The following is a 22,881-nucleotide window of genomic DNA, read 5'->3' as shown; positions in this document are numbered from 1 at the left end:
TGGCCGCGCGACTTGTCAGTTGCCGCTAGCTCCGGGGGCCGAGGTCCAGCTATCCTATCGTGCATGGCCGAGCGAGAGCCAGGTGCTTGGTACAGCAGCTGGCCTTCCGCCCGCCAGCGCCAGCTACAATCTCATGCAGCCTGCAACGGCTGCTGCACCTGGCAAACCTTGATGCTGCCTGGCCTTCATCTCCGGCGAGCGGCCGCCAGGGGCGCACGCGACTGGCGAGGCAGGTTGGCCGTCTAGCCGGCTATGGCAACCAGCCATCTCGACACACACACCCCTACTCCAACTACTCCATTCACCCCGCTGATCGAAATCATCCATGATCGTCGCCTGCTCGTCAAGCTTTCTCGGCAGGTGGGGACGCATGCTCGAGACAGCGCGAACCGTTTGCCTGTGGCCCTTGGTTCATGCATCCTCGACACCACACAGGCAGACCAAGTACGCCCCCTCCTTTGCTTGGGCCGTGAGTCTTGCTCTCGTTCGAACCCCCCTCCCGACGCAGTGGGAAATAGTTCCCTTGATATCGGTAGACATGTTGGGGGTCCTACGTAATCTCACCGCCTTGATCGGGCTTCTGTTCATGCATCTTGGTATGGAGAATAATGGGTAAGTTTAGCGCGTCACCTTGCCGACTACCGCGAGCGAATCGAAAGCATACCCGACAAACATGTCGTATAGAACCCAGTCGACATGTTGGCCTGGTCCAGCAGACTATCACTCGGTGCACCCCCAAGGACAGTGGCATTTTGGACAGATATCAAGAGACGCACATTGCACACATGGACGTGGTGGGTGCTTGGGCCGTCTATGCAGACGCATCAGGGCGGTCGGTACAGTTGTGTGTCGAGTAAAGCGGCTACCTCTGGAGCAAAGACTAGTCGATTGCCGAAGAACCAAAGGTCCAAAGCCCAACCTGTCGTTGAATTAGACGGTGTGCACACACACACGTATGGCTTTGCTCCGGTGGCAAAAGAGACCAAGCAATTTAAGACAAGCGATAAACCTGCCCTACATAGGCAGTATACCTCCCATGTCAGCAATGAGTGTTTCCACAGGACCGTCGCCTTTGCACTGTCAGTGCACACCCTTGCTCGAGGAAACCCCTCCGACCCCCAGACACCCAAGGTCTCAGTGGAAGCCGGTCGAAACCACTTCAGACACGCAAACAAATCCAACATGGACTTGTATGCCACCATGGCAGACGGACACGGCCAGGGTCTAAAGCGGCCGGGGCCGACGGCAGACGGTGGCCAGCTGCCCGAGCAGGCAAACAAAAAAATCAGACACGCTGGCGACAGCTCGCTGGCGACGCACGAAGCCCCTCGCGCCCTGGAGATTCCGCAGGCCATTGCCATTGCCCGGGACATGGGCGAGCGGCCATTCGACGTGGGCGTGGCGCTGGGGACGATGCTGTCGTACATTTTCCCGCTCGTGGCGACGCATCTGGAGCACGCGGCCGACTTTCAGAACAGCGTTCCAGAAGCGCTGGTGTGGGCCACGGGCTTTGTCGAGGCGGTTGATGGCTACACTGCGTACCTGCGCCGGACTGACGTGTGCGCTGACGAGTCGCCCAGCAACGTAGCGATTGACTGCCAAGGGCGGCCGTCGCTGCGAAAGTACATGGAGCGCTACGCCCACGTGGTCGCAACGGCCTACAAGGACTGCGTCCGCCGTCAGCTGTGCCAAGTGTTCCAGTCGTGGAGCCGGGCGCAGACGCAGCTCTTCAACAAGGGCGTCGACAAGGCCGTGTCGGGCGCGCAGTGGGTCGTGTATCCACGGGCCAATGTGGTGCTGCAGGCGGGCGACAACGACTGGGCCATCTGGCTGCGGGGGCTGTGCGAAGAGCTGGGCATCATGGAGGCGCGGGCGGGCAGGCGGGTGCGCGAAGACATGTAAGGCAGCGCGTAGACATGTCAGGCAGCGCGTGTTTCGGGCGTGAGAGAGGGTGCATGGATAGACTGCTGGCAGGCGGTGCATGGCGGCCAGGCGCTCAGAAGAATGGCCGTCTGTGGCTGCGGGCGTGCATCGCCAGGTCATACCCAACGGCCATGGGCTAGGAGGCGACTAGCTGGAGATCATGCTGCGCCCATGCATGCGGGCGGCGGGTGCATGAACAGCTGCAGCAGCAATGGCGGCGGTGACGGTGGTGGAGAGGGAGTGGGGTGCGAGGTTGTGTGGGCGTGGGCGTACTTGTAGGCGTTGGACTACTGTCAGCACGTAGTGAGCGAGGCTCCACCTGCCAAGGCGCTGACGATGGGGCTGCTGGGGGCAACACAGCGTCCCAGGGCGAAACAACACACCATCCACCCGCGCGCACCCTCTCTCGCCCCCTCTCCCCCCATTGCCTCCAGCCCCAAGCCGCCCATATCTCTCCGCGCCCCTCTGCAGCCCTCGTCGCGCCCCGGGGCCTGCCCATCCATCATTCTTCCCGCTTCGCAATGGCCGGCCGATTCGTGCGCGCCTCCAAGTATCGTGAGTAGCCCCCTCGTCCTGATGCCCGGCGCCGCCCAGCTGACGTCCACGGCCAGGCCATGTCTTTGGCAAGGGCACCAAGAAGGTACGCTGCCGCCTGCATGCACCACGACGGCCATGGCCGGCCGCTGACGGCCCCAGGAACAATGCTACGATAACCTGCGCATCAGCAAGAATGCCTGGGACACCAACCTGATCAAGGTCAGCCCACGCGCACGCGACCTGGCCTGCTCTCGCACTCACTGCCCCTAGGCCAACCCCGAATACGTTGCCGTCAACTGGGAGGCCAGCGGAGGCGGTGCCTTTGCCGTCATCCCCATCAACGAGCGCGGCCGCGCCCCCGACGTGCTGCCTCTGTTCCGCGGACACACGGCCGCCGTCCTCGACACCGACTGGTCGCCCTTCAACGACTCGCTCATCTCGTCGGCCTCGGACGACGGCAAGGTCTTCCTCTGGAAGGTCCCCAAGGACTTCACCCTGCACACCGACGCCGAAGAGCCCCCGGATGTGTCTCCCGTCGCCAGGCTGAGCGGCCACCAGAGGTGCGCCTGAGCGCTTCCCTTGCAACGTCACGCCCTAACCCTTTGTGTAGAAAAGTCGGCCACGTCCTCTTCAACCCCGCCGCCGAGAACGTCCTTGCCAGCGCCTCGGGCGACTACACGCTCAAGATCTGGGACGTCGAGGCTGCCACGCCCCGCCTCACCCTCAAGGCCAACGACATTGTCCAGTCGCTGTCGTGGAGCGCCGACGGAGCGCTGCTCGTCACCACGAGCAGAGACAAGAAGCTGCGCGTGTGGGACGTGCGTCAGGAACGGCCCGCCCAAGAGGTGCCCGGCCATCCTGGTGCCAAGAACAGCCGTGCGGTATGGATGGGCGAGGCCAACCGCATTGCCACGACGGGCTTCTCCAAGATGAGCGACCGCCAGCTTGGTCTCTGGGACCCCCGCAACCCCAACGAGCCCATTGGCGGCTTCCAGATTCTCGACTCCATCTCCGGTGTCTGCATGCCCTTCTGGGACGACGGCACCAACTGCCTGTTCCTTGCTGGCAAGGGGTATGTACAAGCCGCCCGCGTCAACAATCTGCTTCTGACCATGACAGTGACGGCAACATCCGATACTACGAATACGAAAACGACAAGTTTGAATACCTCTCCGAGTACAAGTCTGGCGAGCCCCAGCGCGGCATTGCTTTCCTTCCCAAGCGGGGTATCAACCTGCACGAGAACGAAGTCCTCCGCTGCTTCAAGACGGTCAACGATGCCTACATCGAGCCCGTCTCCTTCATCGTGCCCCGCCGATCCGAGATGTTCCAGAGCGACATCTACCCGCCCACCACTGGCCTCAAGCCCGGTGTCTCGGCTGGCGAATGGTTCGGCGGCAAGACTGCCCTGCCACCCAAGATCTCGCTCGAGAGCGTCTACGATGGCGGCGCGCCTCAGGAGGTGCAGAGCGACTACAAGCCTTCCAAGCCGGCAGTCAGCGAGTCTGCGCCGGTCAAGACAGAAGCGCCCAGGCCTGCGCCCGAGCCGACACATGCGCCCCTAGCTTCCCGTGGGCCGCCATCATCCATGAACGACAACAAGGACTCCATGGCCTCTGCCGCTTCCAAGTACCTGGACAAGGACAACGCCTCTGACGACGAGAGTGCATCCAGCTTTGAGGAGATTCCCAAGCCCGCAGATCGCCGTAACGTGACGAGTGCGCGTCAGGAAGAGAAGACTAGGGGTCCTGTCATGACCAAGGAACCCGAGCCTGCCAAGTCATTTTCCAGCCATACCCCTGCGCCTTCTCAATCCAAGACCTCCACATCAGCCGATTCCACTCCCGTCTCTACCCCTGCTCCCGCTTCCAGCGCTGGTGGCCCTGCCTCTGCTCTCCGCGACGCATTAGGCGACATCAAGTCTCAGCTCGAGCAGCAAAACAAGGTCATGCTGGATCAGTCGGACCAGATTGCCATTCTGCTGCGAGAAGTCACCCAACTCAAGTCCAAGGTGGGAGGAGGCTCAGAACCCTCTGACCGTGAAAAGGATGAGCGCATCCGACAGCTTGAGCTCGAGCTTGAGGAGGCCAGGTCTTAATTTTGACATGCTGATCGTCATGCTCGATGCAGGCGCATCTTTAAAGCTGTCAGATGTGAAGAAGCTGTTTGGATAGGCTGCTCGGGAGCACCAGTATCTGTCTGAGGCTGCCTTGATGGGAAAAGTAGAAGTTTGTATGATGATGGCGAGGCTGTTTTGTATGCGTACTGTTTGTTTGTCCGCGAAGCCTGCTTTTGCTAGCGAGGTGTCTGGGTTAGCATTGTTTGGTATATAAATCATTACTTTCAATCATTCAGTCTGGTGCTGTGAAGCGTGAATCAGTTGAAATGGTCAAGTCTACAGTATACAAAGGTGCTCGTTTTTAGTGTCCCTCTAGCCGTACACGTGTATAGAAGAACAACTCCACAACGTAGTAAAGGTCATTTTCCATGTTCAAACCCCGTAAGCTGTTCCCCTCTACAGAAAGCTACTAGCACGTCATTTAGAATATCATATCTTGTTGTTCTAGTACATAGTGAGAGGAGCATAAACACGAACATGATACTTGAGGACACTAAATACAAGCTCCTTCACACTTTTAGATTTTGTTATGTTTATTTGTTTCGCAGATTAGGGCGTAGCGGAAAAAAGTAGATGTCTGTGGATTTTCGTTGAAGATATCGACTTCCATCTGGCCATTGACCTCGCGTTTTGCCTACATACTTTGTTATGATCTTATGGTGGCTCAGTACCTAGACATATTTTCCGTCTTTCACCTGCATTCAGCCTTCACCACATCACCCGAGAAAGACCAAACGGTTTTGTTGACAAAGCACAGACAGATACGCGTCGCGCGGGGTCCGTTGCGAGATTTGCTCTTCACCGTGAAGTGAGAGAACTCGCTTAGCTGGTATATAACGGCTCGTGGGTCAGCGTATGGGGTTGAAAACTCATCCCACATTTGCTACTTTCAACGTGGAGAGACCTGGTCTGAAAAGAATCGACAATGGACAACGAGACTGCTGGTCCGCATGAGGGCGGGTAAGTTGTGTTGTGATATGGTACTGACCGAGTACTAACAAGCCGCAGTGTGGTTGAACCCATACCTCTACTACCCGAGTTTGCAGAGACGCCACCATCTGACTTGGCAGATCCCGCGGTTTCTGGTCCTCAGACTGAACCACAATCCCCTGCTCCAGATGCTACGGGCTTTACCGACGAGCACTCGGCCGGCGGGTCTGAGGGGATTTTCGAATGTCCTCACTGTGAGAAGAAGTACTTTACTAAACCCGCATTGAATGTAAGTGCAGAAGCTACTTAGTAGTAATCGAGAGCTAATTGATAACAGCGTCACATGCGTGATAAGCGGTCGAAATGCGTAAAGAAGCGTTCAGCCCTTGCTGACAACGCCGAAACTGCGTCTGCTTCTCACGTCGAATCCTCATACACACTGACACAGCCAAACAATCCTGTTCCCATACCCGGTCAAGAGAATGACAACACCGTGGTACAGCGCGAACCCGTCAAACGAAAGGCAACTGCTTCTCCAGAAGCCAGTCCAGAGTCCAAGCCTGTTGGTAAGAAGGAAAAGATGAGACATGATCATGGAGGTGAGAACGCTACAGCACCGCATATGCAGCGACTGCTGCAACCAACCGAAGAAACAGGACAGGAAGTTTGGGAACGCACTGTACCGAGTGGTACGTTACAAAAACATCCTTGAAATCAGGCTGAGCTAACGCAGACAAGGCCCAGAGACTTCATACATCGGCCCCGATCCTGCTATGTGGAATGCCATGAACCATGATGAAAAGGCTGGCACGTTGTCGGTCATGATGCGGGAAGTCTACCAGCAGCAGCATCAGCAACAGCAACAGCAACAGCAGAATCCGCGTACCATGGCTATACGGGCACCGCAGTCCCAGCAGCGACAGAAAAAGGTATTCCTCTCCATCCATCCATCCATCCATTCCTTTCACACTTACTAACACCCATCCCAGCCCCCCACTGCCACTACAGCCGGCACTCGAAACACCTACGCCAACACCAACACCGTCAACGCCAACGCCGCCAACATCACGCCCCCCCTCACCCTCGTCATCAATAACACGTCTCCACCCACCACCACCCCACCATTTCCCGCCCTCTCCCTCCTCAACATCTTGCCAAACCAGCTATTTGGGCCTCCGCTTTCGGCATACTGTCACCAGCGCAACAAGACGTTTGGCACCGACTATGTTTTTCTCTGGCGCTATGTTGTACATGTGCCCGGCAACAACAATGGCAACACCAACACCAACACGAACGGCGGTACCATCAACGGTAACATCAACAACAACGGTAACGGTAATGGTAATGCCAGTAGCGCTGCTAACAAGAACGACAAAATGATCCAACGCTACATCAAGCTCGAATACAACACGATGCCCTGCCAAGTACGCCATCCAACCGATGCGAGCGTCAGACTGGGAAACCGAGATGTCATTTTCGTGGTAAGTCGTACTTCTCCTACTTTTCCTTTTTCTGCTGCTTTTACGGCGGCGGCGCCTGTGCCGACTGTGCCCATCATGTCTCGTGTGCTTCCTACTATGGGGGCTGGAGTTGGAATTGGAATGGGGGTTGGGGCTGGAGTGGGAACTGGAATGGGATTTGGAACTGGAACTGGCAATGGAACTGGAATGGGAGTGGGAGTTGGAGTTGGAAATGGAGTCGGAACAGCACGTGGTATGCAAGGACAAGCCTTGGTACCAGGACAGATGCAGACACAGGGACAAGCACCGACATGGGGATACGGACAGGCACAAGGTCAGGGAAACGGACACGGTCACGGACACGGTCACGGACACGGACATGGTCGGGCTCAGACACAGATGCAAAGTGCACAGTCTGCATCGAACCTCCTGCAGGGCAACTATCAGCACCAGCACCAACCTCAGTCTCAGCGCCAGCCTCAGCGCCAACAGCGTCGCCGCGGCCCTCAAGACACTGCACCACGAGGCTACACCACCACGGGCTCTAGCGCTAGCTCTGGCTCTGCACCTGTACTTGGCCCCGGAACTCCAGCCGACACGGCAGCCTGGCTGCGCCATCTGCACGCAAGCGTCATCAACCTGCGGCAGAGGATCGACGAGCTGAGCCAGAGGCTGGCTGTGTATGAAGGAGGAGGCGGCGACGTCCTAGTCAAGAGGGAGTATGATATCTGAGAGAGTGAGGAGTAGGTTGACGAGTGAGCAAGTGGGAGAAGGAGAGAGAGAGAGAGAGAGACTGGAAAGCTGATTTTGCGGACGTGTGTTTGGAGTAGGACATGGGGTGTATGAATGCATGGGAGATTGAGATATCCAGATTGGATGGGGATGGGGATTGGTACTACTGCACTTGCGATATGCAGGTTGGTGCTGGGAAAGAGAAAGACATGTCTCATGCACTAGTACCGACCGCGGAAGAATAATGGCCTGGTGGAGAGATGCTGTACTTGTTCTGATATACATCACGAACTCTGCTTCTCTCTGCTTTTCATATGCCACATCTCCCAAATCAGCCTCTTCCATCTCACACATGAACTCCACGAACAAATACGCCCAGCACATTGATAATCGACAGCATGCAACATATATTTGCTACTGTAAGCTCAACAAAACAATACGTCATCCTCAATATGTACCTGGCTGGCGGACTGCCCATGCCAACGCCTATATACTCCAAGCGGCAAAGCCGAAAACACGACCCCGAACACTTCAAAGGCCGCTCGTTACTTGTCGAGCTAATAAGTACCCAAAGAAGAAATGAAAACCCAACCCAAACTGCCTCATACCCTGCCCAGATAACCCACTACATGCCCTGCCAAACCCTGACGCCTAAACAGACATTCGAAATGCGACAATATAGCTCACGCAGTCTTGGTCTGCTTCTTGGCAGTACCAATATGTGTGTTGTGCACCTTTGTTGCAAACTTGAGACTGGTAATAGTCTCTTGCAAATGGGCTTGCAGTGGGCTGACCATGACAAACATGAGTGTCTTCGAGTTTCCGCCCAGCGAGTATTGGAGCAGATAGGTAAGCTGCAACATGTTAGCAAGCCATTGTGACCTCGACTTTCCTCAACATACCTTGGAGTTTCTGTACGGAATGTGGCCGCCCTCCTTGGCCGATCCAAGAGCATTGATGACATCTCCCAGACAGCTCAGACTCTTGTTAATGTTTTGCGTCTCCTTCAAGCGCGCACCCTCGGCCTTAGAATGCTCCAACCTCTCAGATCCCGCAAGATCGACTAGGTTGAGCGTTCCCTCACTCCTCTCACCCGTAATGTCGTTGGTGCCAACGAGCTTCAGAATGAAGACAGAGTGACTTCGACTGGATCGCATGTTGGCCTTTGTAGCGGCCACGGTTCTGTTCTTGCTTGCAGTTTCAAGTATCTCCTCAACCCGGCCAGGACCATCCAGCATAACACTAACGGCATTGTCCAAGTTAGTTTGCTTCTTGGCTGGGTCGTGTCGCACTTCGACCTTCTTCTTATCAAGGTCTTCTGACCGACCGAGCAAATCATTGTACGTCTCGTTGTAGACTTCAATAAACGAGCCCTCCATGGTATACCGCCAGCCCTTTTCTTGCAGCCGCTGCGCTTCGTCCCAAATCTGGGCGGTGGCACGCGGAATCATACCGTCGGCCGAGGACATGGTATGCGTCTTTCCGGCTCCCGTCTGACCGTAGCAGAAGATGCACACATTGTATCCATCCAGGGCGCTCTGCACAAGCTGGCTAATCTCTTCAAAAACTTCTCCGTTCTGAGAAGACGGACCAAACACACGGTCAAACGAGTACGAATATGCGGCAGTGATATCCTTGCCAGTTGCGCTTTGCTTGCTTGGTCCAAGAATAGATACCTCCTTGCTGTCGGTGTCCCTGTCGGGAAATGAGATTTGCGCTGGGTCCTTCTCGGTGGCATGTGCTGGCCGTACACGACACATGACACGAATGTTGCCTTTGAGCTCCTGGACCTGGTTGAACAGTTTGCGGCGCAGGGTCTCTTCTTGACGCAGCTTTCCGTGTGCTTGTTCTGCAGCTTCAATAGCATCCTGCATTCGCTTGTGAAGGTCGTTGAAGGCTTGCGACTGCGCCTGACTGTCGGACTCGAGAAAGTCAATCTTCTCCTTCATGGCCTTGTTGGCTGCCTCCAGGGTGAGGTTGTGTGTTGTCGCCTCTGTGAGTTGGTTGTGGAGGCCATTCTTAAGTATTCTCTCTCGGTCGAGTTCGGACTTGACGTTGGTGAGCTCGCCCTGCACGAGCTGTGCCTCACGTTGCCTGGCGTCGGCATCCAGAGCAGCAGCCCTGAGCTTGGAAGCGTACTCCTCCTCAATCCTTTGGGCCTCTTGTGCGCGCCTGGCGCGCTCAGCCTCGGAGTCGGAGTCGAGCTTCCTTCGCAATACTGCAATCTCCTCTTCGTGCTCCCTTAGCAACTTGTCGATTCGTGCCTCGAACTCGCTGCGTGTCTTCCTCTCTACCTCGTCTCGTTCTCTCTCTAACCGGTCTGTGTCTTTTCGATGCCGTGATTCCAAGTCTTCGACTTCGTTGCGCAGCCTCCGCCGTACGTCGTCAACCTCGAACGTGTGCTTCTGCTGGGCCATTTCCAGTTCCATCTTGACCGACTTGAGACTGCTCCGGGTGTCGTCGAGTTCCGACTCTAGGCCCTTGTTGACAATCTCTAGTCTCGCGCGGATAGTCTCGAGTTCGGTGACGCGGCTTTGGAGCTGCTGGATCGTCTCCTTGTAGTCAGTGGCCTGGCGCACATCCGTCTCCATCTTCTCCTTGAAGGAGCGGAAGTCGCGTTCCATAGCCTCCATTCGCTCATTGTAAAAATCTGGGCAACGATCGTTAGTGAAGCGATTCAAAAATGGCGCTGGTGCTATTCTCTTTGGCGTAATCGACACAGGTCGAAATGGAGATAGGTCTATCTGTCTCTGTCGCACAGGTGTCGGGGTCGGCTGGGGGAGTTGTGACAAAGGCAGCTTCGGTCTGGAAAAGGCGTTTGTCCCGTTGTCAGAAGTTATTCCACGTCCGATCAGGCTGTCGCGCTTGTCTGCCTTGGATGCGCCCAGTGTGAGCGCCCCAACCGCGGTGCAGATGGCGTCGCAGTCCGCATCTTCGGGCTCTTCAATGACCGGACTGACGCAGCGAAAGGTGCAAGGGGAGGAGACTGGCCGAGGCTGTAGCACACGAGCAGTCCGTACTCGGGAGGTGTTCTGGGTAGGTGGGCGCTGCTTTGGGATTAAAGAACCCCTTTCTGATGCTATGACACTGGCGGAGGGGTTGGTAGAGATAAGAAATGGTTGCACACCTTTGCGCTCTGCTAGCTCACTGTCGTCATCGTCGCCGCGGTTCATCATCGATGTCGCAGGGCGCGATCCCTGGTTGTACGACTTGCTCCTAACATGGCTGCTCTGCCCATAGGCCGACTTTGGCCTTGCGTTTGCGGCGGGTCGAGGAGCAGCGCCAAGGCTGCTTCCGTATGATGACACGGATGGTTTGGCTGTCGTTCGGGAAAGTGTGCGCGATGTGGAGGCTGCGAGGCCGCGGGCGGTGGTGGTCTTTGTGCCATTGGCAATCTTGGACGGGGCTGTAAGCCTCTTGGTCGGCTCGGGGGCTGGCTCAGGCAACGTCCTCCGCTGCTTGAAGGCCGGCTCGGGCACTGCGGTGGTCAGCGAACAATGCAACATTGCGGGTGCGGCGGGGGGCAAAGTACAGCCGGAGGGCTTGTGTTTGGCCGTAGGAATGGGCATTGCGCTGCGGGCGTTGGTGGCGGATTCTTGCAGTTCGCTCAGGGCGCGCGGCGGCGACGATGTGATGTGGGAGAAGGTGGAAGGCGGCTTGATTCCTGAGCGTTTCGTGATAGCCTAAGAAGGACGTGCCATTAGATGTGGGCCCAGGGGAGGGCTCGAGCGATGTACGTACCACCTTCTCATTTGCCGCATCCATTGTGGGAAGAGTCGCTGCGTATTGAACGAGGGAACGATATCAAATCAAAAAAAAGCATGTGCCGTCGCAGCCAAAAGCACAAGCGTGTCCACAAAGTCGTTGCTGGCCGTGTTGTGTCTATGTGTTGGATATCGATTGTTTGGGTCTGCGCTCGGACGTAAACACAACAGAAGGCGCGACCCACTCGCCGTCACCACGCTAGACTCGGCTAGGCGGCTTACACATGTACATGAACCTTTTAGGCGACGTTTGGTAGTCGCAACAGTCTGGAAGCCATGCAGCGCCAACAATTCCATGCATTTATTGGGTATCACCCGCCAATACTATGTCCTATATCAACGCCAGCGCGCCATGCAAATGCCAGTCCAGAATTTTGCCGCCCGCCCCAGCCATCCTTGCTACAATAGATAAACCCAAGCACTGAGCACAGCAAGTCGAGATGCTGCGAATGTGCTATACCTGCTTCACAAAGGCTGCTCTAGTGTTAGTCGGGAACTTTCCGATACAGGTCCAAGGAAGACTTACTAGCATCAATCTGTACAACCTGCGGCAGTGCTAACCGGACCTTGTTTCTGTACAAGGCCGGCTGTGACCTTTGCAACGGATTGCCCTCAAAGTACACTGTTTCCAGGCCTTCCTTGTCTCGGAGTTCTCGCTCAATCTCGCCAAAGTCGCTGAGCTTGCAGTTGCTCGCCCAAAACTCTGTCAGGTTCTTGAGGCCCTTGAGCCCGGTCAGGTGCTCAATGGGGTTGGCGCTAATGTCAATGACGTTCAGATTGACGTTGTTCTCTAGGCCTGACAGGTCGGTAAGGAGATTGTGCGAGATGTGCAGCTCCTCCAGATTGACCAACTTATCCAACCCCGCAATGGACCGCAGCCGATTCGACTGTATGCTGAGAATCTTCAAGTTTGCAAGCGTATCCAACCCCTTGATCTCCGTAATCTTGTTCTTGCCCAGCCACAGCTCTTCCAGCCCCGTCAACGTCTCCAAGCCCTGAATCTCCCGCACCCTGTTTGCGCCCAGCTCTACCTGCCGCAGGTTCGAGAGGCCTTCTAGATTCTCTATTGTGCTGATTTTGTTCTGCACAAAATACAGGTCCTTGAGCTTCGTCATGTGGTTTAGCCGCTTAATATGCTTGATCTTGTTGAAGGACAGGTCGAGCGAGGTGAGTTCGGTAAAGGCATCGAGGCCCTTGATGTGTGCGATAAGGTTGTCGTAGAGATCGACTTCTGTGAGAGTGGCCGCAAGTTCATCGGGTATCGCGATACTTTCTATGCGATTTTGGCGGAGGCAAAGACGCTGCCACATTAGGCAACCTTTCTATGCAGGACCTAGGCGACAATGACATACCTTCATCTGCTTGAACCTTTCCAGCCGCAACGACGACATGTCTGAGATCTTGCAGTGCACCAGCTCAATATCCTCTTCGTCGTCTGGCACATCGTCGAGCAGGTCCTCGTCTGCAGCCAACTGTTCTGGAGGCGGCCCATCGTCGTCTGATACTTCTGGATCACTCAACACCTGCGCATGTGGATCTCTTGGCTCGTCGCTCAGAGTCATTCTATCTACTCGAAGCTTCCCGTCCCAGCCGTTGATGTCTCGTGGCTTGTGATCGTCCGTATCCTGGTCACGCGTTCCATTCGCGTCTGTCGTGACCGCGGGGTCGCTTTCGGGGTGCGGGGCAGAATTTGGCTCAGTCATCATGCGCTGGGAAGGACTACAAGAGGAGGCGACAATGGTTGTCTGGTAGGGGCAGAAGATCGGCAAGGAAGATTGAGTCTTGGGGCGACAGTATTCTGCTTCGGGCAGCGGTGGTCTTAGTGTGAAGTGAGTGGGTTGGTGTTGGCTAGCTAACCTCCGGCCAAGCAAGCGTCTTCCAACGCGATGACGAATACCGGTGACCCACTGCAACACCAACCTTCTATATTATGTCATAGTGTCGCAACCCCTGGACCCTCATCTTGCTACCCTGCAAAATAAATATCAATATCGAAACTTTAATCACTGTCGATTTGAATTTTGCCTTGGGAAAGCACGGCCTTTGAACGCCAATCCAGTATCCGTGCAAATGGCCTCCTAAGCCAATCTATTGTCCTGTTTGAATAACTACTGAAGCACCATCTATTACCATGTTTGAATCACCTAATTCCAATCCGTTGTTCCTGTGAAGGGCCACTTCAAGCAAATCCATTATCCCCTGTGAAAAACCCGCTTTCTCTTGTTCCTTCCTTAGTAAACCATACCAGTCCCACTGAGCACAACCCCATATACGGCTCAATCAGTGCCATATGTTGCATCTCACTGCTGAATATCAGCTGCAAAAACCTCAATGTGTAGATTGCCGTGACCCCACAGCCGAAGCTTGTTTGCGGTATCTGTGTTCTTGGCAACCCACTGGGTCGCCTTTCGACCGGAGCTCAATTTGCACAACTTATCTTCAACGATTTTGTTGTGGATGTCGTTTTGCGCAACCCTCTTCAACGTTGGGTACTTCAACATATGGCCCTTGAGCACATCGACGGAATCGTACTGCTGGAGCCTGTCGGGAATATCTTTGACCTTCCGGCAGTGCCATACGAATTCGCGGAAATCGTATGACCACCATAGCTCTTTAGTGCGCAGCGTGGCGGCCGATTGCATCGGGATCATGATGCGAATGATCCATGTCTCCTCGTTTGGGCATCGTAGTGCCGCGTACCCACGATAAATGTCTGCCGTTTCGTATTCCGTCGTAAAGTACCAGGCGAAGGATTTACCGTTGAAATCCCCGCCAGGGCGAGACGCAATGGCGTCCATGTTGATGCTGCCATCTTCCGCTACAAAATGCTCGTATTCTGCCAATCCGAACTCGGCGGGACATTTGCCTGTGTAGAGGACAAGATGATTCTCAGGTGGCGTTGGGGCTGATTCGACGTAGGCGCAAGTCGTTGGCAGATGGGGACTGCTGCTATTTACGCCACTGCGGGTCGTGCCGGTTGTTGCATGGGTTTGAGAGCCGGAAGATTGGGAAGCCTGAGCCTTCTCGCCGCCGAACAAATCTTCCACCTTCGCTCGCTTCTTCCCTTTCTTTGCCAAGACTGCCTTTGCCGCAGATTTTTGGACGCGCTCCTCGACAAGCAGAACATGGTTGTACCTCATTCGCAGCGTATCCCAGGCCCAATAAAATGGTGAACGCGTCTCAAACACTTCTTGAAATTTCGGGTCGAGAATGGCGGCGATAGTGTCTGCTGTGAGTCCGACTCTCGTGAACGCATCGACAGTTGACAAGTCCTCAAGAGCGTTGGTATACAGCTGCCTGAGATGTCCCTCGATGAACGTTGGAAAAGCAGCTTCTTCCTCGTCTTTGTCGATTTGCATTGACTGGAAACTGGCGAAGACACGCTCTGCTGCATCTTTGTTCAAGCCGATAAACTCGAGGGCGTCGACGCTGACTGGGGAAGCAGGGTATACCAGATGAGTCGAGTGAGCTGGCGGAGATGCCCAGCTGGCGGAGACGACGCGGCCAACCGAAGAAGTGGAGGAACTGACAGTGCTGCCTGACGACGAGGTAGGCGGTGAGAGGTAACTGGAACTGATCTTACGCTTGTTGGGGTTCTCTACTAGCTGCAAGAGCCCGTACTCTTGAAGCGCTGCACATTCCTGGTCGTTGAGCTTACCAGACATCTTGTGGGTTGAAGTTGAGTACTGTGATTCAAGGTTAGTGAGGTAAAGATGAGTATTGACTTCACTTACCTGGAATGCAATAGACCAGAGTTGCGGTTAGATGGTGGAGCTGGATGGTGGAGCTGGATGATGGAGGCTGGACGGGTGGACGGCAAAGAAGGGGGGGAGGCCATCATTTATAGTTCATAGCGGTGAGTCACGAGTACGAAGGTGAAGGTGAAGGTCAAATTACGGCTTACGCACACCGCCTAATACAACAGTGGTTATTCGCTGTTAGTCTCTTACCTGCCTACTGATCCACGGTTCATGAGTCACGACCTAGAAGGTGAAGGTGAAGTTACAGCTTGCGCACACCGACTCTCCCAAGCCGAAGTCGGCTCGCCTGAATTAATATTTAAACAAAATTACAATAAGTAGCAGGGATTCGCCAGTAGTCTCCCTGTGTAGTACTGATCCACAGGTCAGAGTTTCACGCATAGAAATCAAACACGCCCCAATGGTCCACTTCCAGATATCTTTACATAACTATATATTCATTACGTCATAAGGTTAAGAGCAACTCAAACGAGCGATGCCACGACCGACTCTGCGTCGCGGCGGGGCCCGTATTGGCGCAGAAAGTGGCCGACGGGGAAACAGTCCTCGACCCTCTCCATGCTCATCATGCTGCGTACAATGTAGCCTCTTCCGACCCTGATGGCGCGGATATCTCTCCGAACCCACTGGATAGGCATCATGACGGCCATGTCGCCGAGCACCGACTCGTCCTCGGACGCGATGCTCGTCAGGCCGTTGTCCCAGTAGGAATCGCGTGTCGCCGACGTTCTCTTGCTCCACCGTGTTCTGCGTTCGCTGTCGCTGGCGCTGGACGATGCATCGCCGCTGATGGTCGACAGCCTGTACGCCTTGCGATGCAGGTTCTGGCGGCTCGACCCGCCCGCCGTGCTGCCCGTGTACTTTGTCCACAGCGCCTTGAGACTGGGCAGGTTGACGGCGATAATGGCTGATTGGATCTCGAGCGCTGACACAATCACCATGTTGCCCAGCACCCACGACATGTCGGGCGAGGAGCCCAGTTGCAGCAGTAACGCGATGCGGCAGCACGCGATGATGACGGAGATGCCCCCGAAGCCTATGACGCAGAGGACGGCGATTTTGCGCCGCATGCAAATATTTTTGAGGTTCCAGATTGTGGAAATGGGCAGAATCAGAATGTATATGTCTACGATGATGTTCTGTGTCTTGTTAGTCAACAGGGTGTTTAGCTGGACAGAAAGACGAGCGTGTAGACGGGATACGTACGAGGACACAGGGTCCCAGGTGGAGGACGAGCTTGTTGATGCAGCTTGCATCCTTGTGGGTGCCTGGATGAAAGATCTCGTCAAAAGGCATACACTGGAGGCAAGCGAGAAGCCTGGATTACGAATTAGCCTCTACTCAAACCGTACGTGCCAGTTTACTTACACGCTGGTAATCCACACAAGAGTGTTTAACCCCACTCCCGTATAGACAGCCTGTCGAAATGTGTCGCTATCAGGCGACAGCCGGAGGTAGAAGACAAGGAAAGCAGACTTGATTACCCAGTGAACAGTGTAGTATAGTATCTCCTCGACAAACAACCACTGCCCTGCCATTAGCAACACGCCTCTGTAATATTCCTCTTGCAATGCAGTAGTCTCTCACCTTTACAATCTCGAGCTGTTGGAAAGAATCCAAAACCTGCATGTGGCTATTGTCCCGTTAGCACCCACATCTCGACACGAGGCATGCATACGTCTCACAGTCCACAGCCCCAATATAGAAAAATCTGCAAGACGGCTTGCTGTGCAAAACTAAAAAACTAGAGTCTCGCGTCAGCTCATCCGTTGTATTAGACATTGAGTCGCAGTCCCAAGCTCACCAGAATAGCCACGGCAATGTAGTCGTCCCACCCCCATGTTCGCAGAACAATGTAACGACAGTAAAACCGCAGAAAGATGGACAGGGTGCCGATAAAGAAGGTAATGTAGGCTACAGAATACGCAAGCGGCTGAATATTAGTCGTAGGGTCCATGGCGTGGTCGCAGCATACAGAGTGGGGGGGACGATGAAAGTCCAAGTCGATGGTAGTACGGTCAGTAGTACCAGGCGACTTGGATCTATCATTGAAGTCACAAGAACGAGTGAAGGGGGAAAAAGTTTAAAAGAGAGAAAGAGAGAGAGAACAAAATTCCCGCCCACCGGGCTTCGCACTCATACCATCTTAAACACCCCCCCCCCTCCTTTCTCCTTCCAAACCGCGTCGTTGCTTTTGCACGTGTGCTTTCTCATGGCCATGTCCCAAATGCCATACGCGTCACGGGCTGCAAACAAAAAAAAGACTCGCCTCCCAAACGATGGTGCCAGTGCTGTCAAGTATATCTGTGTCTGTGAATCCAAAGTGATAAAGCGTTCGTCTCCGCAAAAGAGTATTAAGGTTGTTTTTCTTTTCTTTTCCTCAAGCAAGCCACTCCCCCGTGTTTCCGATGTGTCTAGAAGAGAGCTAATAATATTTGGAATCTCTTGTCTCAACCCCTCAAAAAAAAGAAATGACTGCCCTTTTCTTTTCTTTTCTTTTCTTCCTCGGTTGTCGAGTACAATCTCACATATAGCAGCAGAGAATCCCAGACAACAACTGTATAACAACAACAATGTTTCGAAACCGCCCCAAAGATAGATTCTGAATTTCGATTCGAACAGAGAATTGGGGACTCGCGGGGGCCGGGGGGAGGGTGGAGAGGCCGGTCATATTGAACATGGCATTATGATAACTCACAGCCACTATAGTACATGGGCGGCGGCAGTTTTTTGACAAACAAGGCGCATACACACACAAGCGCGCGCATAACTCCCGATTGGAAGAGAGGGGAACATTTCGAAAAGGGCACACGGGCTAGGCTGTCGCTAGACCTCGGAACCCGCCCCTCCTTCACCATCAACCGTCCCGCAGCAAATGGGGCAGAAAGATGACGCGTTAAGAAGAGAAAAAACGGGCTCATGCATCCGTCTCCAACCGTCCGGCCTTGGATGCACGCTTGCGGCTGGCCCAACGCCCAACTAACGCCCACGTCCCCATGTCCCCATGTCCCCCCCTCCCCATTTTCGCCTCGCTCTCTTACTCTATTCTCTCTCGACCCCGGCCCCCAGGCAAAAGAAACCCGTTGCCTGTAGCCGAAGTTTCGCAATCAGCTCCTCCACCCTGGCACTGGTCTGCTGATTACTTGCTGAAATAAGCAACGTGCGGGATTGTTAGTAAGTAGTCATGGGAGAGAAAGACATGGACACACCGAGAGAGAGAGAGAGAGAGAGAGAGAGAGAGAGAGATAGTAAGGGACAGTGAGAAACCTGTGCATGCGCATGCGCAGTTCCCCGCGTACCCGCACATATGTGTCCGTGTATACGAGTGTGTCTCAGCAATACCCCCCCTCCCCCCACAACCCGAGCAGAGTTTATCTCAGCCACCGATCGCCAATGTCGCGTCGTTACTCTCGAGCATCGCGAGACTTTGTCCAAAGCTGAACCGCTCGTAATGCGAGACATATACACGTACGTACGCACGCACGGCAGGTCAACCTATGTACGTACATATATAGATACAATACATGGAAACAGCGGCAGCGGCAGCGGCAGAAACAAGGAGCGAAAGAAAGAAAAGAATAATTTGTAATGCAAGAAAAAAAATGAGGTGGTTTGGACATGGCAAAGAATGGTGGTGTTGGGGCCAATGGCAATTTTTTTGGCTTGTTATGTTCGTAAGTAGATGGATAGATCCATACACAATATGCCAGTGCCAGGATATATTTAGCCAAGTAGCCAAGGTACAGAGAGAGAGAGTGTGTGTGTATGTGAGACAGACAGAGATAAGGTTGATTAAACTTTGTGTACCTGAAAGACCCCTCCCACACACCCCCAAAAAAGAAGATCTTGGTGACGACAATGACAATGGCAATCGAGGTGGATTATGGAGAATGGGTGAGACATGGGTGCATGCATCCCCGTGGATTGATGCGGCTGCCATGTCGGATATCCGTACGTACTACGTATGCAGTCAGCATGTAAAGGCCAGACCAGGACAAGGTAATTTGGCGATCTGGGACTCTGGATCTTGGTAGCAGGTTGCAGCATAAGGTTCAAAGCAGGGAGTCCAAACGCATGACCAAAGTTTAAAATTGGAGTAAGAATAATATTGAGAAAAAAAAATTGTTACAATACAACAATGCACGGCCACGGCGGCGGGCCAACAACGGCAACGACGGCTTCTTACCCGAGGTTGTCGCGAGGACGGGAGAGCAGCCCGAAGCTGACAGGGGCAAGAGTGCTCTTTTGTTGCATTTATTTGCCCCTCTCTCTGGTAATGTCGAGACATCGGCCTGACCACGGAGCTATAAGACGTACCTAAACCAGGGCAAATCCACACTAGATGACTCCAGTTCACCTTCCGTCGGGTTCCGCGCCCCTGAGTTTTGACGGCGAGGCGGGTACCTAGTCGGAGCCAACGCCTGTCATTGCCGCATTCAGACGCTGTTCCGTGGAGTAAATCTTAGCTGCAGAGGTGGAAGCGTCACCGTGAAGGTGTCTAGGATCTCGTCTTCAAAGGCCTGGCCCGTTTCCCCGGGCGCCAACGAGACGTCAAAGTTCTGGGCAACCATGGACAGCGAGATGCGCAGGCTTAGTTGCGCTAGGTTCTTGCCCGGACAGCTGTATGCCCCTGTTGGCATGTTAGTAAAAGGGGATTCAGGAACAAGTACCTGCTACTTTGCTATGGGAAATACTTGCCTAGAGAAAAGGGCATATATGGCGCTTGGTCCGTCTCCATTTCCACCTTCTTCTCGCCGAAACGCTCGGGAAGGAACTCGTCCGCTTGCTGCCACCATCTTGGGTCTTTTTGGATCAGTGACACTGGCACAAAGACATTGGTGTTGCCGGGAATATATGTGTCGCCGACTTGGATACCCTTTGCTGGAGTCTCTCGCGCTCCGCCAGTCAACAAGGCCGGCCGAAGACGCAGCGTCTCACTGATGAAGTCGTCGACGTAGGAAACAGACTTGACTTTTTCATATGACCACTCGCTGTATCCGCCAGGCATAGCTTCATCAAGGAGTTGCTGAAGCTTCTTCTGCTTGTCAGGATGCTTGGCCATGAAGTAGAGAGCGCCTGCAAGTGTGGTGGCGGTTGTTTCACTGCAATGGATTAGACCTGGTACCTGGATGCTTCGTCTGAAATGTTACCTTCCAGCGATAATCATGACTCGCGAGTCATCCTCTAAAGCGGCCGCGCTCAGCGGGGCTGAAACGTCTTGTTCTTTGGCCGCCTTCAACAGCCAAGAAATGACATCCTGTGGATACTTTTCGCTGTCCCAGGTCTATGGCATGTCAGCAGTTCCGCCTCACTCGGCTCCAATACGGAGAAATACCTTGTGCTTTTCCCTTATCTGGCTGGAGCAAAACGAGAAAAAGTCAGAGTAGCCTGCTGCCGCGCCCGGAATGGAGCTGAGGACGTTGAGTAGCCAGGGAACCGTGCTCATGATGCCCAGCATAGTCATATGAGAATGGACGCCTTTGATAGCAACATGCTCAACGCCACTCTGGAGGTTGTTGAAGTCTTTGCCGAAGCCGACTTCGCCCATGACATCGAAGCTGAAGAACATTGACCAGGTAGAGGCGTCCATGGAGCTTGCTCCTTTGCTAGCCAATTGGTTCTTGAACACGTCTGCCTTGGCCTTGATGCGTGGCTCGTACATGCTAAGTGCTGTGCAAGGTTAGAGTAGACTCGTAGATGGGGTACATTAGTGCAAACCTTTGATGGAGAAACCGCGGTCCCAAGCCCGGCGACGCAGACGATGGCCATTGTAGTCGCGCGTCATGTGAATCGAGCATTTTTGCTGGTCGTTTCCAGTCTGGCCGTACCAAGTCGACTTCAGACACTCTGAATTGGGGCCGTATAGAACCGGAACTGCCGACTTTTGTCTGATGCTAATCTCGCGTGGACCTTGACAGTTTGCCGTTAACACGCCATTGTATAGACATTCCCAACAAGTCCTACTCACCCGTGCGTACAAAGTCGCCATATTGCTCATGCATCTTCTCCAGTTCCTTGTAATACTTGACGTCCTTTGCCGCGAGCCTGGCAGCATGGAACTTGGTCACCTTTGCCGCCAGCGGCCCAGGGAACTTGCGGCAGCGGTGGAAGAGCAGGCGGTAGACGGTGATGCTAGCCAGCAACGCGACACTGAAGCTTGCTGCAAAAAGCAAAGCGTGTACCAGGCCGACGACATAGGCCATGCCGAGGAAGACGAGCACGTAGGCAGCCATGAAGTGGAACATGACATACTCGAACTCGATCTGGTTAATGGCTATGTGGAACAGGATGGCCAGGATGGCGGCTGCTAGAGCGCCTTGAGACGCACTGCGTTGCGCAGCCTCGTGCGCAGCATCTCGGACAGCGTCCATGGTATGCGCGAGGGGCGTACCAGGGGAGTGGTTACGAGAAACGTGTATCAAGTGGTTAAGAAAAACAAGGGGGGTGGGGAGGTGGGTGTTGAGGAGCCAAGCAAGGCTGATGCGGTCAATGGAGTGAGACTGCGTCTCTTCCAGGAGCGGAGCTGGCACATTATAGACCATGTGGCCAGCATGGCACTACGCATGCGGATTCCCTGGCCTGCGGGGTCAGGAGTGCCCTGGACGCTTGTGTGTGTGCGTGTGTGTGTGTGTGTGATATGGTTGCAGACATAGCGCGTGTCTGACACCTGTGCCGCGGCGTCGGCTGGAAATAACGAGGCTTTTGCTTTTCAGGTCGAGCTGTCGGAATACGGCCGTTGGACGGACTGTTCTCCCCTCGGCACTCGTTGCGGTCGTCTCAACAGAAGCGGTGCTGGGTGCAGCCATGTCGCGTGGCCTCGCCTCGCAGTCGTTGTAAGGACGCCCCCGGTCGTTGTGCTATGGCGGACCACTGTCCCCGCAGCCGTTTGTTCGTGTACATGTACGTACATACGCGTCCCGATATTGGCATTGCTGCAGTGGACGCATTGGCATTCCGGCAGAGTGTTAGCTCGCGCGTATGTATGTAAGTAGTATGTATGTATGTATGTAAAGAAAAAAAAACCACTAATACACGTCCCCTGGCGGCGGTAGATATGCCGAGTGGCGGGACGAGGGGTCCGGGGAGTGGGGCCAGCGAGGTTGCTGCAAGAGACGTCGTATTCTCAGGTGCAGCGGGTGCATCCAAGCCGTGGCCGACTACTCGGCATCCGAGTGCGGGCTCTCGCGGCGTGGGCCGGATGCATGGAAAGGGAGTGATAGGCGAGCTGAGGCAGCAAAAGGGACGACGACGTTGTCTCAGCAGCGAGGCGGGGCCGATGGCACGCCCCTCGCTAGCCTCGTTCCAGGCATGCTGAATCGCTGCCTCCCGCACTTGTTTCAACGTCCTGGTTACTCTCAGCCTCCATCCTAGCCGCAGCGCCGCAACCAAGGCAGGCACTTGTGTGGATGGGGACGACGTTTCCGTGTGGTCCCAAAGAAGCCGCTCTACGTACATGTTGTCGACTCTGGACTTACCGTTGGCGGCACGGAACTGTATCTGTACATGCAGAGAGACAGACACAGACGCATTTGACGCGTATATGTATATATAAATATAAACTTCTGCCGATCTTGCTCTGTGGCGCACTCGCATCCAAAACTCCAACATGTAGCCAACACCAAAGGCCTGCCAGCAAACTATGCCGCATACAAAAA

General features: G+C 54.5%; 9 protein-coding genes across 9 annotated transcripts; 3 read left to right on the top strand and 6 right to left on the bottom strand.

Annotated features, from left to right (window-relative positions):
- Positions 1 to 1,200: 1,200 nt before the first annotated feature.
- Positions 1,201 to 1,902, top strand: SETTUDRAFT_21822 (uncharacterized protein; the record flags this gene model as incomplete). Its single annotated transcript, XM_008030525.1, has 1 exon — positions 1,201 to 1,902. One exon carries the CDS (start codon positions 1,201 to 1,203, stop codon positions 1,900 to 1,902), a length of 702 nt encoding a protein of 233 aa, XP_008028716.1.
- A 422-nt stretch (positions 1,903 to 2,324) lies between these two features.
- Positions 2,325 to 4,846, top strand: SETTUDRAFT_164582 (uncharacterized protein). Its single transcript, XM_008030743.1, has 6 exons — positions 2,325 to 2,478; positions 2,535 to 2,563; positions 2,620 to 2,679; positions 2,731 to 3,020; positions 3,071 to 3,532; positions 3,580 to 4,846. The coding sequence occupies exons 1-6, from the start codon at positions 2,445 to 2,447 to the stop codon at positions 4,556 to 4,558; spliced, it is 1,854 nt and encodes a 617-aa protein (XP_008028934.1). The 5' UTR covers positions 2,325 to 2,444; the 3' UTR covers positions 4,559 to 4,846.
- A 658-nt stretch (positions 4,847 to 5,504) lies between these two features.
- On the top strand, positions 5,505 to 7,701 carry SETTUDRAFT_33445 (uncharacterized protein; the record flags this gene model as incomplete). The annotated part of the gene is made up of 5 exons (XM_008030592.1): positions 5,505 to 5,539; positions 5,588 to 5,798; positions 5,847 to 6,198; positions 6,248 to 6,438; positions 6,499 to 7,701. 5 exons carry the CDS (start codon positions 5,505 to 5,507, stop codon positions 7,699 to 7,701), a joined length of 1,992 nt encoding a protein of 663 aa, XP_008028783.1.
- A 466-nt stretch (positions 7,702 to 8,167) lies between these two features.
- Positions 8,168 to 10,959, bottom strand: SETTUDRAFT_172846 (uncharacterized protein). The gene is made up of 3 exons (XM_008030742.1): positions 10,829 to 10,959; positions 8,604 to 10,351; positions 8,168 to 8,555 (listed from the first exon to the last, which is right to left on the bottom strand). Exons 1-3 carry the CDS (start codon positions 10,875 to 10,877, stop codon positions 8,385 to 8,387), a joined length of 1,968 nt encoding a protein of 655 aa, XP_008028933.1. The 5' UTR covers positions 10,878 to 10,959; the 3' UTR covers positions 8,168 to 8,384.
- A 792-nt stretch (positions 10,960 to 11,751) lies between these two features.
- SETTUDRAFT_164581 (uncharacterized protein) lies at positions 11,752 to 13,267 on the bottom strand. The gene is made up of 3 exons (XM_008030741.1): positions 12,818 to 13,267; positions 11,992 to 12,766; positions 11,752 to 11,939 (listed from the first exon to the last, which is right to left on the bottom strand). Exons 1-3 carry the CDS (start codon positions 13,166 to 13,168, stop codon positions 11,920 to 11,922), a joined length of 1,146 nt encoding a protein of 381 aa, XP_008028932.1. The 5' UTR covers positions 13,169 to 13,267; the 3' UTR covers positions 11,752 to 11,919.
- Positions 13,268 to 13,586: 319 nt separating this feature from the next.
- On the bottom strand, positions 13,587 to 15,130 carry SETTUDRAFT_43022 (uncharacterized protein; the record flags this gene model as incomplete). Its single annotated transcript, XM_008030657.1, has 1 exon — positions 13,587 to 15,130. One exon carries the CDS (start codon positions 15,128 to 15,130, stop codon positions 13,766 to 13,768), a length of 1,365 nt encoding a protein of 454 aa, XP_008028848.1. The 3' UTR covers positions 13,587 to 13,765.
- Positions 15,131 to 16,041: 911 nt separating this feature from the next.
- Positions 16,042 to 17,168, bottom strand: SETTUDRAFT_82774 (uncharacterized protein; the record flags this gene model as incomplete). Its single annotated transcript, XM_008030707.1, has 6 exons — positions 16,042 to 16,365; positions 16,433 to 16,544; positions 16,595 to 16,752; positions 16,814 to 16,859; positions 16,912 to 16,970; positions 17,031 to 17,168. Coding segments are annotated over 6 exons (837 nt in total), but the record flags the coding sequence as incomplete, so codon positions are not given.
- Positions 17,169 to 19,662: 2,494 nt separating this feature from the next.
- On the bottom strand, positions 19,663 to 21,597 carry SETTUDRAFT_21815 (uncharacterized protein; the record flags this gene model as incomplete). Its single annotated transcript, XM_008030524.1, has 6 exons — positions 19,663 to 19,846; positions 19,921 to 20,328; positions 20,377 to 20,510; positions 20,562 to 20,896; positions 20,945 to 21,136; positions 21,195 to 21,597. 6 exons carry the CDS (start codon positions 21,595 to 21,597, stop codon positions 19,663 to 19,665), a joined length of 1,656 nt encoding a protein of 551 aa, XP_008028715.1.
- Positions 21,598 to 21,678: 81 nt separating this feature from the next.
- SETTUDRAFT_164580 (uncharacterized protein) lies at positions 21,679 to 22,382 on the bottom strand. Its single transcript, XM_008030740.1, has one exon. It carries the CDS (start codon positions 22,030 to 22,032, stop codon positions 21,814 to 21,816), a length of 219 nt encoding a protein of 72 aa, XP_008028931.1. The 5' UTR covers positions 22,033 to 22,382; the 3' UTR covers positions 21,679 to 21,813.
- Positions 22,383 to 22,881: the final 499 nt, after the last annotated feature.

The sequence above is a fragment of the Exserohilum turcica genome (genome assembly GCF_000359705.1).
Source record: "Exserohilum turcica Et28A unplaced genomic scaffold SETTUscaffold_5, whole genome shotgun sequence".
Classification (NCBI taxonomy): domain Eukaryota; kingdom Fungi; phylum Ascomycota; class Dothideomycetes; order Pleosporales; family Pleosporaceae; genus Exserohilum; species Exserohilum turcicum.
The sequence above is the reverse complement of the archived record's forward strand: the minus strand, read 5'-3'. Positions and strand labels throughout refer to the sequence as shown.